A 17,092-nucleotide genomic window follows, 5' to 3' on the forward strand; every position below is an offset into this window, starting at 1 on the left:
GACAAATATCACGACAAAAAAAAATTAAAAAGTATTTAAAATATAAAAATTTGGAGAAATAAGTTATAACGATTTTTTTGAAGGGGCAGGGGGCTCACCCAACTGACCTTTAGGTCGAATATGTATAAAAAAGTGGTTTGAATCAACCAAAGTAATTAAACAGAACATCTATAATAACACTGAAAGCAGCAGACACAAAATAAAAAATGATGGAATTAGTTAACCAACCAAATTTTATTGTTTGTAGAGGATGGTGCACAAGACATAAAAAGAGACTAGTTCAAACAGAATACTAAAATATTGATCCAAGCTTACATCAATACTGTTATTTTGTATTTTAAATCTTTGTAAAAAAAGAAAAAAAATCACAAAACCAAAATTGTTTTTCTTGGCAATGGTTTTGACAGTGGTAACTGTACCCAGAATGATGGTTTTACATGTGAAGTGTGCATGGTACAAACATCCCATCACGCAATTGGTGTGTGCGCGCACGCACGGGCAAACACACACACACACACACACACACACACACTTGACCTGTGTGACTCATAAATACAACAGACACGATGCTTAAATATCGCATACTGATGATTAAAATCACACGTGACAATAAACCTAATTGTTTTTGAAACACAAGCACATCCTGCTTAAACCATCAACATAGAAACTATATAGAAATGCATACAAAATAACATTATATTGGTTTAAATTAATCATAATACTACGGGTGGTGAAGAAAAAAGGCAACCAATAAAAAAGGATCAATACTAGCTGGTTTCCTGAGTTCAGTTGAACAATAATATCTTTAACCTTTATGTCACAAAAAATAGTGAAAGTGAATTAAAATCAGCACACATTTAACATAAAAAACGTCACTAATACCATGTCACTAGCAACAATACCCTTTACTCACCAGAACACTTCTAAATAAAATTCAGAGATTTCTTCATCTAAAAATCTGCATTGTTTAGCTAAGACGTGTATCGCTAACATGCTTCGGGTCACTGAAAAAGTGGTTAGAGTCAACAAAATGCCACTTTCATCTCATGGCTGGCAGTCATTCAAGTGCCAGACCAAAAAAAAAAAAAAAACGGTACAAATTATAATTTGTATGAAACAAAAAAGTGTATCCGTGTTACAGTTGGAGAAAAGAAAACCGGGGACTAAAGGTGCCGTAGTGCAAAAGCATTGTTCGGGTCCGACGCGTTTCTATAACCTGTCCTAGTTTAAAGTCTTACGCCAACAGTGAGGAGCACGGGACAAAAGGAATGAACATTAAAAACAGAAACAACAACCTTTCATATAGTTTAAATGCAGGCCATATTGCACAGTTTAGCTAAATAAAACACACTGCTAAGATACACGCACAGTGGCGTGTACTTCCACACTTTTCAGTCGAGTTACAAGAGCGTATATTGCTTATGTTGACTTTTATTTAAATATTAGAGGTAAACAAGACAACTGTGGTCACGTATTGTGCAGTAATCACTGCAAACGTTTCGTCTGTGCTCCAAAGAGAAAACTAAATAATAAAACAATTATCGACTTTTAGTCCAACAATGTAGTTCCTGCAAGGTGTGAACTTAGGACTTGTGATTTTAAGGCAGCAACTCAAAATTGAACCTCTTAAATTCATGTAAATAAATGACTTTTTTACTTTCTCAGAGACAATAAACTAAAAGTGTTTGGTTTCCTTTCCAAAGGTGCATGTGGTTTCAAACAATTCTGAATCTTAAGGTAACAAATAATAAATGATTATTTTTCTAAAGCTTGTTTAAAAGTAAACATATTAAGTTTAACAAAGTACAAAAATAAACAATGCTGGATGCCTTTGAGACATGGAAGGACTTGTGTAAATACCGGTGTGGTGAAATGTCCCCAGGAAGAGACGAAAGAGACATCAGAGCAAAAATAAAACAGCAAGTCTGCCCCACTCTTCCATCAACATGTGGGATGGCTCGGTTCTGTGCAGACTGAAGGACAATGGCTGCATCACACACGACAGGATATCCAATAATCTAATCCCTACAGATGCCTGAACAAAATAACAAAAACAATCCACAACTGGAACTGAAACACTGCACATTTGAAATATTTAAAGGCCTTTAGTAAAAACGGACTACAGACAAAATAACCAGTGTGCACCAATAAACACCACTACAGATTAGTGGCTTCACTTATAGGGCTGGCGGTCTTCCTTTAACCTGAACGAGTGATTTTTAGGGTGCATTTATCTTGGACCAAAGAGAAAGTATACATTTCTTGTGACAAACAGTAACCTGTGCGCTTAAAAATGTTGGTCCAGCTTTTCATATTTTTACAGCAACATCATAAAAGTGATTCTTATATTGTAAACAAATGCTCCTCATCACAATGACACTGGCCTGAAAAGTGTTGAAAATGGTTGAGAAACAACCAGCAGCTGCCAGAGTCAGCACTTTGGTTCTGCCAAACTGAGTACTGGTTCCTAACTTTACTGGCTGTTCTTCTAGAGCCTCCTGCTTCTGCATACATCAGGGCTGGCGTGGGCTTTCCTTAAGTTTCCACACCAAGATGTCTGGTATTGCTATATTTTTACTGGCGAACCTGTTCAAGTCTGTTCTTTGTCAGCTTTCCACAACTGTTCCTTCACCTCGGTGGGCAGAGTATTGAACAGGTCCTCCTCCACCACCAGGCCGGTTCTCTTCAGCTGTTTGCACTCTCCCAGCTCCACTGGCAGACACTCCAGACGGTTTCCTCTGAGCTCAAGCTGCGTCAGCGCCGTCAGCTCTCCAAACCGCGATGGCAGAGATTGGAGGCAGTTGTTGCCCAGGTTCAAAGTACGGAGTTTCTTGCACTGAAACAGCTCATTTGGTAAGGTCTCGATCTTTAGGTGGGAGGAAAATGGAAAGAAGATGTAACACACAGCTGTGAAATTCAACAGTCAAGTCAAATAGTTTAACTCATTCACTGCCAATGACGACTAAAGTCGCCATTTGCATTTTTTTTACTGCGTGGGCGTCGGACGAGCCCCCGCGCTGAGAGAACAAACATCTCAGCTCTGAAGCCGATCTTCATCCACATACGTCACACGTCACGTGATCAGGAAGCAGAACATCCATGTGTTAGGAGATCGTTTTGAGCCGCTGCTGTAGAAAAAAAAAGCGAGGCGCGAACCGGAAAAGCGTCTGCCGATCACAATTCGACAACGGATTATGAAATAACGGATAACGCGCGAAACACGCAGAATCTTCCTGATGTAAGAGGTGAGTCTCCTCTTTGTTTTGATTGTTTTGGCATCGACATCATGCTAGAGCACGACGCTCTGTGACTCTTAAAAAACAGTAAAAACTGAGAGAAAAGCTGGCAGCGAATGGCTTTAGCGATCAGGAAACGGCCGGCAGTGAAAGAGTTAATACTGTAGAAAAACTCACCCTGTTGGCTGTCACAGCCAAGTACTGCAGATTCTGGAGAACGCTGATGTCTGTTGGTATAATGGTCAGGTTGTTGTGGCTCAAGTCCAAGACACGCAGTTTGCGGCAGTAAAACAACTGGCTGGGTATCTTCTCAATCTTGTTTCTGTTCAGGTACAGCTTTTCCAAATTGACCAACATGCCAATCTGAATAGGAATGTAAGCAATTTGGTTATACCAGAGCTTCAGACAGACCAGTCGATGAAGGTGTTGGAAGCTGATTATCTCTTCAATGGTCTTCAGGTTGTTGTCCTTCAGATCAATTTCCTGCACGTTGTGCAGACTGAAGATGGAGTGTGGTATGCGCTCCAGATCACAGCGAATGAGCTCCAGTTCTGTAAGGTTCACCATCTTCTTCAGGCTATTCAGCACCATCAGCTTGGTGCCTTCATTATTAATGGAAAACTTCTGGAGATGCATGCCCACGTCGGTCACAACTTGAGGTAGCTTGGTAAGATTACTTTTGAGGCGAAGAACTTTGAGCCTCTTGAGTTCTCGAAGTCCATCGATGACAATGTAACGGTTGTTTTCAGCGCTGAGATTCCCCGTGAGGTGAAGCTCGCTGAGATTCTTCAAACTGTAAATCCATAAGGGAATTTCTTTAATATCGGTGAACTTTATGTGCAGAGACTTCAAGTTCTCACGTAAAAATGCTAAGGCTGGAGCTTCAATTTTGGCTGGGGTGTGATAAAGCCACAGCTCTCGCAGGCTGACCAGCTGGGCGATGATGGGCGGGATGGTGACATCCGGGATGAGCTCCAGCTTGAGAACCTCCAACTCTAGCAGATCAAACACTGTATCTGGAATTCCACTCAGCATAAAAAGGTGCAACTCCAGCTTCTCCTGAGAGTTCTTGGTTATCCGCTGCCTGAGCTTATCAAGAGTCCATTCATTGTTCAGGTTCAGCTGCCTCAGCTTGTTTTCGCTAACTTCTGACAGGAACACAGCGAAGCGTTTGGAGTACAGAGGGTCGTACTGATCGATCATGTGCAACATGAAAGCAAAGTCATTCTTCACGTCGGGTATGTCGCTGTAGCTGCTCTCTTCCCGAATCGACTCAAAGGAGTATTTCTTCAGGGAGCGCCGGAGCATCCAGCACAGCGTGTACATGCAGATCAGACCATACACCACCACTAAACTAATGTAGAAACAGGCCAAGATTTTAAAAAGAGTGGCCAGTGGGTGAGCACAACGGTAGACCCTGTATCCAGTCAAGCTCTCTATGTTTACAGAACAGTCCACACTAAATTTAATGTTGTGTACGTAATACCCTGTGTAGCATATTATGAAAACAAACTTAATGACTTTGATAATTGTCTGACGTATGTACAGTCGGTACACAATGTCTCCTTCTTCTACATGGGTACGAAACTTCTTCACTTTTTCAAACAGAGCTTTTGCTTGTTCTCCTTCCTTCTTGTCTAATACACCCGTTTCTGTTCGGTCTACGATACCCTGCTCAAAGCGTGTCTTTGTCCTTTGAAGCATCGGAACACTTGCTTCAACATCCTCGCTTATTACAGACTCCTTGTGATCCACTGAGCCGTTCATTTTAATTGGTTTGGGGTCACTTTCTTCAACCACCGTCTCAGATAGTGCCCTGGTTGTCCACGGAGAATCAAAGCATTTGAGCAAGATGGATACAAAGTGTTCTAGTTTGGAACTAGTCCGAGGAAACTTGAACCAAAAGTTACTGCAAGCAAGGAAAATAAGGGTGTGGAGTAATACTAGGTACGGGAAATACTTTGCGAACCAGTGCAATCGATTTTCATAGCACACTGCATCAACGTAATTGTACTGGTGACGGTCCAGATCGTACTGGATTCCTTTTGGCTCCAAGAACAACGATGTAGATGGGTTAGAACCAAAAATCTTCTGGCAGGTCTCGTTGATGACCCATTTGCAGGGCAAGCAGATCATCTTGTCTTGGGTGATCTGAAGAGTCCCGCCAAATACTGAAATCATTAGCATAACAATTGAGATGTAGTCGGTGAACACATCCCACCAAGGTTTCAGGATGCGGTACGCTGGCTGTGTGTCCACAAAGTACCGCAGTTCTGTGATGGGGATCATGGCTTATCTGAGGAGGAAACAAATGCGTTATGGTCACCACTGCAAATGCAAAACAGAAGAACAACAACAAAACACCACTGAAAACCATCAACTCAATGCCAACATATCAGCAATAAAGTCATAAATCAAAGCATGTCGGATGGTTCATTTGAAAAAAGAAACACAACTAATGTCATAAAAACTAAGAGCTCAAATGGACAAAGTCAGAAACAAGATTAGTGATTTAAAAACAGTAAAACAGGTACAAATGATCTTGTATTTAAAGCCATTTCTTAAGAAATGTGGCATTTCAAAATGCTATGATGGCAAATGGCAAACCAGCTTTAAATGTCAATTTGATTGCATAGTTTTTTGTTTTTTCTAATAGATGAAAGCAAATAATTAATATGCTTCCCCAGTTAGGGAAAACATGGGAGAGAAAACAAAGAAGCAAAGAGAGAATGTAGGAAAACATTTAGGCTAATGATAACATTTGTACGCTAATTAAGATAAATGCCTTCATTTGATTAATCCCTTACATTATGGGAAAAGCATTTTCTAAAAGAAGGAGGTGTTTATTATAAATAACGTACACTTCTTTTGTGTGTCACCTGCTGGTTAATGCACAACTGGGAATAAATCATTTCAGCAGATTCAGAAATCTTATTTTTAAGACTTCTTGGTGTTAAAACCACGTTGTCACACCAGCCATTCTGATAAGGTGGACACGTCACAGTTATATCAGAGCAAGGCTGTGTTTAAAAAACGATTGTAAATGGTGCAAATTCACAAAGCGTCTTTTTTAACATCCGTTTGCAAGACAGGAAAACCACAACTTTGTGACAAACTGAATATTTACCTTCCCGTAAAATGTGTAACAAGTGGCAGACCGAACTGCAGAACGCTGGTTAGCTGTGACTTAGGGCTGGGCGCTATGGCCTCAAATCTATATTGTGATATAATCTGAAGCATGTGCGGTAACGATATATATTGCGACATATTTTTTCCTCTGTTTATATATGTCAAAATGACATGCTTTTAAATATCCTCATGTGGCAAATATATGCCACTTGAGGCCTATAGGCCTCCTCCTCCGCCCACGCCATGCTTGCAGTCACTGCCACTCTGTTGTCCCGATGTCAGCAGGGTGCACATCTTAGTGACGTCATGTGTTATGGCGGTATCGTGGTATTGCCAAAAACACCATCATTACCCAATATTACATCGTTTCTACCTTAAATGGTTTATATTGCCCACCCGCCCCTACTGTGACTATTATAAATGCAACATGTTTAAAATGAAAACCTCGACAGTAACAGTTGCTTATTGCTACTTTCATGTGATCATTTACGTCGTGTTGATCCTAGATATTAAGCAGAGCCATCACTCAACTTTCATAGTTATTAAAGATTTGTTGTGTCACGATAAACCGAGACAAACCCAATTATTTAAAACTACCACATATGGTGTTATCATTCATTGTATAAAAACAAACTAATAAAAGATACACTCCGGTTGTACTTTCATCTTGTTTTAGAGATACTGAAGTTACACCGTGACCCTTCCTGTAGGATCTCCTTCATCTTCTACGGTTTATTGGCATCTGAGTGGAGAATTAGTGCCAACTCGTATTTGCCTCAAGGCGTTTACCTTCTGACTGATTGCTCTTCGATGAGTCTTCATTGACATAATGTCATGGATTTGAATGCAAACTTTAACACGGCAGAATTGCTGTTGGCACATTTTGGATTGAAGCCAAATGAAAATGGACAGCCTCCAGAAACTGTTTGTGTAAACACTAATGCAGACACATTTTTATGCATACCCCATATTCTATGTGCCATGTGATTCCAGTCTTTACGTATAAAATGATTTATTATCTAAACCTTTAAAGCAATTTAAAGACAAACTGCTTCTCTTCTTTAATCAGTTTAAAAAGTGATGCTTACATTTAAAATGACTCAGACATGACTGTTAAAGCAAAAAATGATTATATCATTGTTGCAGAAAGTGTACATGTTGAAAGTTGTAAAACTTTAAGGCTGTAATGCAAATGAGATGGACAAGACTTACTTTAAGGCATTAATGCTCTATGTTTGGAGTATTTCAGTGTTTACATGAATCACATTGGTTTCTCCATGTTCTGAAAACTATCGGCCATCCATCTTACAGAATGATGCTGCTATTACATCAGGACTTACACAGAAGTTGTTAAATAAGCTAACTACTGTAACTAGAGGAAAAGCCCCTCAATGCACCCCTAACCTGCACATGTAAGTGCTGACATTCAACATGACCAAATAAAAACTATATCATCAAGAAACGAGTTGTGCTAATTAAGACAAAAACTGTTGCTGAGTGATATAAAAATACCTTTACTTACAAATTAAAATTGTAAAGCATAACGCCATTCATCAACGATGATCCATAACTACTCTCCTTTACGTCCGCTGTCCATGAAAACCAGCTCCAGCCCTTTGAATCAACCTTTTGCCTCGAGCAACCGAACCACACCCAACCAGCAAGCTAAAGAAGCCACTCTTCTAAAGATGATATTCCGTTTTGGCTTGTTTAACTCAAACAACGCAAGCGCCAGAAGAGCTACCTTGCTCCCCTGCTCTCTATTCTTAGCCATTTCCTTTAATAATAACCAGAGTATTGTCTGCTGGGTCCTTGAGAAGCACCTCCCTCGACCTTCAGGAAGAGATCCTGTTTACCTTACGGATGCTTCTGTCTCCAACTAGTGTCTCTCTGGAATACTCTGCCGTCACCTTTTGTACTTCTACCACTCTAAACCACACACACACACACACACACACACACACACACACACACACACACACACACACACACACACACACACACACATCAAAGATTGTACTTTGCTAAGAAACTTTTAAGGTCATGAGTTGTTCAGGAGTTTGATATTTTGCCAAAAGCCAAACTTAAAATGATTCCAGTTCCTTGAAACTTGTACGTACCTAAGATCATGCTCACAGCAGTGATATAGATGGATGGATTGTGCAGCAGGGCTGCGCAGTGGCTAGAGCTGTTGCCTTGCAGCAAGAAGGTTCTGGGTTCGCTTCCCGGCCTGGGATCTTTCTGCATGGAGTTTGCATGTTCTCCCTGTGCGTGCGTGGGTTCTCTCCGGGTACTCTGGCTTCCTCCCACAGTCCAAAAACATGACTGTTAGGTTGATTGGTCTGTCTATATTGTCCTTAGGTGTGTGTGTGTGTGTGTGTGTGTGTGCATGGTTGTTTGTCCTGTGTGTCTCTGTGTTGCCCTGCGATGGACTGGCTCTCGTCCAGGGTGTACCCCGCCTGATAGCCCGTTGACCGCTGGAGATAGGCACCGGCTTTAATATAACGACGCCTACTGCACATCACTGACAGCAGCAACTATTCGGGCTAAACCCACAGCAGAAAGTTAGAGCTAAGTGACATTTTATTAGGCAAACATACCCTGTCTACAAGAAGCCTCGACTTTTATTTTCTAACATAAACCCTATTCACCTGCAGGGCGGGACAGACAGTAAACATTATACTGTTACTGTTAGAAACACGTTAGCTAACGAGCTGTGAAGCTACTCAGCTACATGTTGACTGACGCGTATCTCTGCCGTCGGAAGTTTGTATGCTAGCTAACGCTGCGGCGCTCTTACATCCCAAACAAACAACAAAGCTGGTGTCGTTGACTTACTTTGGATTATTTGCTGAATTCGAATTCAATATCACTTAAAAGTTTAATACTCGTAAATAGTTTTTACCGATGCTGGTTAAGCTAATGTTTTGTTTCCCAGCACCTCCGAGACGCATACGTCATCAAGCCGCGCGGTGGCACTGTCGCGTTTAAGAAACGTAGAAGAAGACCCATTCTTCCTCTGCTGTTATAGGCACAGAGGTGTGAATGTTTTGATTAGGACTTTGCTGTTAGGCATGTTTCCACTTGGCTCTCTGCGGATTATATGTTCACCTCGGGCTGCGCGACACCCGCCCTGGACGAGGAAGCATGGAGCGTCTCTTCCAAACGCTGCCACGTTAAGTCCCAGCATGGCAGCCAGCTTCCACAGCAACAACCCTCCTTGGCACAACGGCGTGAACTTCAGAGAATTTGGAAAAGTAGAATTTTATTACACTAAAACGGTCTTTTCATCCAAAAGTTGCTGCACAAGTCAGATTAAACCGCACTGCTGGAACTGTAAGCGACTTCTAGAGAAAACGTCCACATTCTTCTGCAAGTCATGCCAGGCAATCCAACCCCCCGAGGAAGGAACCACCTACTTCAAAATAATGGACTGGTTAGTGTCTTACATCACTTCAAATCAGCCATTTCTAAATGAGCTGTCATTCAATTTCATTTCATTGTGTGCTGCCCCTTTTTGCAGTGACTACACTTTCACACTGGACACCCACAAGCTGCAGACAAGATACTTGCAGCTTCAGCGATCTCTTCATCCCGACAACTTCAGCCAGAAGTCTGTGGTAGGCAGGGGAAATGATGACCAGTTTGGTGAAATGGTTCACGCGTCAAACCAGGCTCTGTTATCGATTAGTTGGACTGTGGAGCTGCAGACAAAGCATGTATATCATATGATGCTGTTTTAAACCTTTGAGAGCAAAGTGGGCAGTGTAAATAAAGCGGTTTGTTTTGGTGAAACTGCCCAAGCCCACTCTGACAAGATGTGCCTACAGCAGTGATTCAGTTGCTGTACTGGTTATGGTGGTCCAGTGGTTAAGGTATTCAGCCCAGCACTCGTAACAACTGGACTACCAAGTCTGCTACGTGACGGTCGCCTAAGCCACATATCCTGTGCTGACCAGCTGAATTAGGTTTCATACCAGAGACTATCTTCCGGGAGAGGAGCAGGGCCTGATGATTAGTTTCCATTCATGTGCAGCTGAAACAGGAAAATGCATTAACACAACCCAAAACGGGTTTGTTTGTGTAACAGTATCACGGTCAAAAGCTCCAAAAAGTGGATTTTTCCTGATAAGGCGTTTCCAAGGTTACGTTGACTGTATTAGACAATACAGAGCAACATCAAAAGAGTCATCATAAACCAAACAACAACAACAAACACCCATTTATTTTCTACTGTACATTCTGTTCTTTGCTCGATGTAAAACCACTCCCAAAGGATCCATCCATCCACCCATTTTCTGAACCCGCTTTGCGACCCAATAAAAAAATGAAAAGAAGCAGGTCTGAAAACGACATCTGAGGCTTATAGATGGTTTACTAATATTGGGTAAAACTCAAGTATTTTTCAAAGCTTCAGATGTTTTAAGGTATTTCATTATGACTGAGCCTTTTAAAAGAGAAGGAACAAAGGAAGACCTTTGATTTACTTGGTGAACACGGCTGCAAAAAGAGCCCAAAGATCACACCTTCAGTTCAGCAAACCTTTAACGTTTTATAATGTTCTCATATCCATTACCCGTTTACACAGCATCAGGTTCATGAGCATGAGATTCAAGGCTTCATTGTCCTTTTGTACAAAGGAAACGTGCACAATAAAATTCATAATTTGTGTAATTGTAATGATTTAGACAGTTAAAGCCGAGTATGAAGATAAAAAAGATGCGTGAAAAATGCAATAACTGAAATTCCCACTTTTGGCCTTTTTTTCAAGGTTTCAGCTTTAAGTTTGAACTTTTGTTGTGTAAAAACAAAAGGAGGCATGGAGAATATTATAGGTAATCCACATTTAGGAGACAACATGGAAGAAAGAGGTTTTAACTGTTAATACCTGCATAACATCAAGCAGACATAATGTGAAACTGGACAGATTTCCAGTTGTCCGCATCACGCAGAAACACATTATGCACCAAAGAACAAGCACACTCGTTAGATAAGTCATTCATATCATTTTCTCAGCTGTAGATCTGAACAGAGAGGATCCTGATTTGTGTGAATGCATCCAGCGTCAGTGGAGCTTCTAGGCACATTAAGGTCTGCGCAGAGGTAGTTTGATTGTGTTTTATCTTTTTTAGTCGATGGGCCTACAAGCTGTAGGAACAAACCTCCAGGATGTTGTAATGGGAGCAGTTGCATAACGTTAGGAATTATTCTTGTTGCTGTATTGCTCATGCGCAAATATTCAGCAACAACAAAGGAAGACTCCGTCCACCGCCCTTCAGTAATTGCTGAATGAAGGCAGCTGTGGGATTTCCTATAAAATCCCAACATCAAAGACCGCAAAAAAAAGTCTCAGATTCAGCTCATTTACAGTATAGCGTGGTATAAAGTGTCTTTTAGGTTTTAGTTACTCGTGCTGCCCAAAATAAGCTTCGATCTCACTTATTTTTCTTCCCTGGGACATATTAATCTATAATTATATATTATACCTTACTATATTAATCTATAATTCTATATTATACCTTACTATATTAATCTATAATTCTATATTATACCTTACTATATTAATCTATATATTATACCTTACTATATCAATCTATAATTATATATTATACCTTACTATATTAATCTATAATTCTATATTATACCTTACTATATTAATCTATATATTATACCTTACTATATCAATCTATAATTATATATTATACCTTACTATATTAATCTATATATTATACCTTACTATATCAATCTATAATTATATATTATACCTTACTATATTAATCTATAATTCTATATTATACCTTACTATATTAATCTATAATTCTATATTATACCTTACTATATAAGCATTTAAATGAAAACTTGCAGAAAACAGGACTGATTTAAAATAACATAACCTTAAAACTAGAACTCCCAGAGAGTTGTCATTTGACTGGGTTGTTGTTATCTAGGATTCTTAAAAATGTGGCAGTTGCACGTGAATCGGTGGTGTGGTGACAATTCATTCAAAGATTCAAACATTTCAGGTTCCAAAATGTTTATTTTCATACTCCGGTCAAAAGATCAAAAATAACAAATGCATAAAAATCTACAGCTCAGAGCCTGAAAGATGATAGAGGGACAGAAAACGCATCGGAAAAGGGGAGACATGGGAGACAGAGGACATGAACAATTCCACATTTTTCAACATCCCATGCTAACCTTTTTTTTTATTTTCATTAAAAAAAAAATCTTAATTCTTCATTTTATCTTTATTTTTTTAATATATTTTACCTCTTTTATATTTGAATTGTTCTTTGAAGCGACTCGTGCATTTTTTCTTATTAAGTGCTATATAAAATCCTTTCTTGTCCTTTGTGTGCTTCTGTGAAGTCTTTGGATGGACAAGTTCAGCTGACCAGATTCAAGACAGGAGAGAGACTCGTAGAGCCACTGGGCCAGTCTGAAAGATTGACACCCAAGCACATTTCATGGGCCATCATCTGTGGCTGGCTGCATTTACAGATGAAAGGCAGCTAAGGATCAGTGATTTAGTTATTGTAATCAAACCAAGCAGTCATTTGACAAAGCTCTGGTAGAGCTGGGGGAATTAGAAAATGCTGGGAGTTCTAGTGTTAAAGGGATACCTAAGAATTTTACTTTTTCACAAAACAGTCTAACGTCTCGATCATCTTGGAAGGAAGGTTACATTAAAACTGATTCACTTCTCAGTCGGCTCGGGAGTTGTCAGTGTTTCTCCTTTTAAAATGGCCAAAGTGGGACCAAGTCTTTGTTTACAGTCTCTGAGCACGCAGGGTTGCCACGTCTGCACCGAACCGGTGTTGAAGTGTTGGCTTTTGCATTTTGACACGAGCCGGTGAAAAGCTCCAGAGTTGTTTAAGTGACCTAAAACAGTAACAGTAGTGACCCAGAAGTTATTCGTGTACGATGAAGCCATCATTTTGTTTTACTCTCATGTCTGGTAAAGAAGGAAAAACGCTAACGTTGAGCTAGCATTGAGCTAACAATGCTAACGGTGAATTAGAGAAAATTTGTTATAAAAATACCGTGTGTATTCTTCCTGGCGATAGGGGGCAGTAGATACTTAAATCATTGCAAGCAAGCAGTATTTTAGTGTTGGAGTAAGACTTTACCAACAGATGCCCATTAGGGTCAAAAGGCCCTGGGGAGTGCAAACTTTAGTAAAATAACGAGCACGTCAAACTCCCTTTCATCACTGGCAACAACTGAAGAGGTAAATGTGTAAAACAACATTTAAGAATGATGAAAGTTTTGTAACCATTTGTTACAAATCAGTCCTCATGGGCTCCCGTAGGTGGGAACATGGCTTCTAATATGGCGTCACCCAGAGACTTAGGCCCGCTCCTATGTATTTTAGACCGTACAGTTGGGCATCATTTCATTCACTTTCAACATCATTTTGATGGCTATTTCCACAAATCAATGGTAAAAACTACACATTGTCTTTTTGAAGCAGCCCCCCCCCCCCCCCCCGAGGGAGTCACTTGGGAGCGAAACACGTCGCCCCAACATGTTGGTTTATTTAACATGTTTTCCGCCCAAATATTGCAGCGGTTAGAAACAACGTGTACGCTAAAATTAAAGAAAAGCAAGGACAGTGGAGACGGTGAGTAGAACCCTTGCAGGAAAATATCCTTCACACACTTTTATTGGGCCACAAATGAAGATTAAAAGTGATAACTCTGTACGAGTCTGTGCATCTTTTAGTTTGATCTTGCCGTTTAATCTCCTCCTATTTAAATATTTATGGCCTCTTGTAAACAGATATAGTTCATAAAACTGGGACTTGGTAAGAGAAAAATTGTCGACAGACCATGATCTAAAAGAAGTATAGCAAACAAAACAACACGCTATCATTTTCCTTCAACTAAATAAAAGACTAAATAGGCCAAATAATCGATTTTCTAACAAAGAAAAATGGCACATTTACTTTGATTACCACCCTGGATTACAACTTGATCTTCACATTAAATTAAAGGGACACTATGCAACTTTTTCATGTGTTAAAATCCTTTTCTTGAGCCAGTATGTGCTAAAAAGACCTTTTACAGGAATAAACCTCAACTGGTGGCCCGTGGGCCACATCCGGCCCCATATTGGGCCCTAATGCCCCCCCAACAGGGGGACTTTGAAGTTTAGCAGCAATAAAAAACTACAACCAAAATAGTTTAGATGAAAAACAAAGCCATTTTAAATATGAATATATTAAGATATAGTAATACTTGAACTTTATTTTACAAAAGCATCTGGCCCTCAAGGTGTCTGCTGGAATAAACTCCAGCCCTTAAACAAATTAAGTTGAGGACACCTGCTTTACCGGCTTAATGAAATGCCACTCAGACCCCCGGCGCCCCCATGTGACCAGAATACATCATTTACAACTTCAGAAGTGCCGGCCCAGTCTGTTGGACTTGGGGACAAATGGGCCATTCCCATCTGTACCGGGTCGGCCCGGGCCGGGTAGCCCCAGTCGGCCCCAGCCTGGCCCGGTTGATTCCACACATCCTTGCCTTAAGCCCATGTGGGCTGATTCTACCCACCAATCAGAGGCTTGCTCTAATGGAAGGTGTGCATTTGCTGTCAGCAGTGGGTGTGTTGGCCCTGGTCGGCCTGAAGCAGACCCCCTCGAGAAGAGGGCTGAGAATGAGCCTTGGTTGGCCCGGAAAAATTCCAGGCCACCCAGATATGTAAACAACCTACGCTACCCGGCCCGGTACAGATGGGAATGGCCCATAAACAACCTATGCTACCCGGCCCGGGCCGACCCGGTACAGATGGGAATGGCCCAAAATAGAGCTGACATACCCGGCGCTGCAGCCTGCTTTCCAGCACATTTCCTGCATGTTTTGGATCATGAACACAGTTCATTTGTACAATTTAGTGATGCATCATTCCTGTAGACACTAATGAAGGCCGAGGAGACATTCCAGCTGTTAGATTAGGGTGATAAAAAGAAAAACCCACAGCATGGAGATAAGACTTGCTTTTGGTTCTACAAAATGGACACTAGGGGGTGCTAAAAGCAAGCCAAGACTGCTTTCCTTTAAACATTATTTTATTTTTACAAAGTGGTGCATTGTCAGTGTTTTCATCTGATGGCTATTATGAAAAAGTTTATAAGAGTAAACTTTTTAAACCCAGGGTGGAAAGGATTCATTTTACCTAGCATAACATTTAATTTGCACTACAGGAGCAGCACTTTGCATGGTTTCCTCGTTTAATGACACAGAAGGTAAAATAAACATCCAACCTGTCCAACAACATCCTGATTTGGTTTTATTTATCACTTCCTCTTTCCTGTTTTAAATTAACTAGGCATCTTCCTGCCTCGGGGGTCTTCATCATATAGAAGTGGAAAACTCATTACTTATAAAAGGTTACGACGAGGCATCCACCCACCACACTGGTTATTACACCAGTAGCTTCACACGGGAAGCCCGTGAGCCCGAGCGTGAGATTATTGATTTTTACTGGAGCTGACAGACCTGATAGCTGCAAAATGTACCCAGATCTGCCAACCACTTCCACCGTCTTTTCCTCTCGCCTCGTTTTCTGCAGACGTAATGTCAGCCCCTCAACGGAGCCAAACTGCTTCACTGCGGAAGAGTTGCTGTGTGACATGCCTTTAACTGTCAGGATCACAAAGGACTTGGTGTTTGATGTGGGTGGAGATTAGAACGGCTAGGTGTAGCGCAGTTGCTATTCGCTCTTGACAAAGTTTAATGTTTGTCTGTGGGTTTTGAGTTTTGGCTGATTGAAACAAAAATGTTTAATACAAATGATAAAAGTCCCAGATCTTTTATTGGACTGATGTTTCTGAACTGTCCTTTGCAGAAAGAACAGGGATTTTCAGAACACCAGTCTGCTCTCGTGAACAAAGCCTACACGACTCTGCTGAAGCCTCTGAGTCGAGGTCTCTATATGGTGAGTTTAGAAGCCTTCACCTTCTAATGAACAGTTACTTAATAACTAGTTAAACCTGTGACTATTTCATAGATTCTTCACTTTGTGACAATCAAGCTTTTATTGAGTTTGACGGATCTGGTTTTTCAGCTGGAGTTAGAAGGCGTGCCACTGGAGGAGGGCACCGACTCTCACGCGGATTCAGACTTCCTGTTGGAGCTGATGGAGGTCAATGAAGCTCTTGATGAAGCACAGACTCCAGAAGAAGCCAGTAAAATTGGCCAATGCATGAAAGGTAAATAAAAGTGTTGTTTAATGCCCTGGTTAAATCATAGTTGAACACTTTGACCTAGAATTTAAACAGCATCACAGGAGAGGAGGTGAAATATAGTTGAATTGATCGAATGTGCAATTATTTCAAATTTCTCAACAGTAGTTTTTGGACATGAAACAAGCTTAAGAAACGCTGCGGCTCCCTCCGGTAGAGCTGGTTAAAAGTTTAGACACGCTGACTCGAGAGGAATGGACAAGGTGTGTCCTAATTACTGCAGCTTTCTCCTGCTTTGTTCTCCACCACAGACGGTTCCCTCTAAACGTGGGCGGTGTCAGTTGTTTATCATCGTAGCGTGTGGTGACACAACCACCCTCTGTCTGTCTGTGTGTGTGTGTGTGTGTGTGTGTGTGTGTGTGTGTGTGTGTGTGTGTTCCACTACAGTGATTTAGAGATACTATTATCATAAGTGTCACATGAGTGAAGAGGAGTGCAGATGATAATAAAGTGATTATTACCCTGAATGAGTTTGCAA

The 17,092-nt window shown here is 40.8% G+C and overlaps 2 protein-coding genes across 6 annotated transcripts in view; one reads left to right on the top strand and one right to left on the bottom strand.

Annotated features, from left to right (window-relative positions):
- Positions 1-215: 215 nt before the first annotated feature.
- On the bottom strand, positions 216-9,339 carry lrrc8ab (leucine rich repeat containing 8 VRAC subunit Ab). Of its 4 annotated transcripts, none has more exons than XM_070555286.1 (4): positions 9,204-9,339; positions 8,486-8,664; positions 3,414-5,532; positions 216-2,866 (listed from the first exon to the last, which is right to left on the bottom strand). In XM_070555286.1, exons 3-4 carry the CDS (start codon positions 5,523-5,525, stop codon positions 2,591-2,593), a joined length of 2,388 nt encoding a protein of 795 aa, XP_070411387.1. In that variant the 5' UTR covers positions 5,526-5,532; positions 8,486-8,664; positions 9,204-9,339; the 3' UTR covers positions 216-2,590. The 4 variants fall into 4 exon arrangements, with proteins under 4 accessions (XP_070411387.1, XP_015816051.1, XP_054586228.1 ...); XM_015960565.3 differs by lacking the exon at positions 9,204-9,339 and adding an exon at positions 8,222-8,294 and having other exon boundaries at positions 8,486-8,618; XM_054730253.2 differs by lacking the exon at positions 9,204-9,339 and adding an exon at positions 7,888-8,294 and having other exon boundaries at positions 8,486-8,618.
- A 95-nt stretch (positions 9,340-9,434) lies between these two features.
- Positions 9,435-17,092, top strand: part of hscb (HscB mitochondrial iron-sulfur cluster cochaperone) — a 20,395-nt gene continuing 12,737 nt past the window's right edge. For both annotated transcript variants that reach the window (XR_011521698.1, XM_015960568.3), the window contains exons 1-4: positions 9,435-9,801; positions 9,889-9,985; positions 16,218-16,307; positions 16,437-16,581. Coding sequence is in view for 1 of the 2 variants with exons in the window: in XM_015960568.3 (XP_015816054.1) it covers positions 9,440-9,801; positions 9,889-9,985; positions 16,218-16,307; positions 16,437-16,581 (694 nt within the window). In the remaining variant the exon portion in view is untranslated. The remainder of the gene's footprint in view (positions 9,802-9,888; positions 9,986-16,217; positions 16,308-16,436; positions 16,582-17,092) is intronic.

The sequence above is a fragment of the Nothobranchius furzeri genome, chromosome 10 (assembly GCF_043380555.1).
Source record: "Nothobranchius furzeri strain GRZ-AD chromosome 10, NfurGRZ-RIMD1, whole genome shotgun sequence".
NCBI lineage: Eukaryota > Metazoa > Chordata > Actinopteri > Cyprinodontiformes > Nothobranchiidae > Nothobranchius > Nothobranchius furzeri.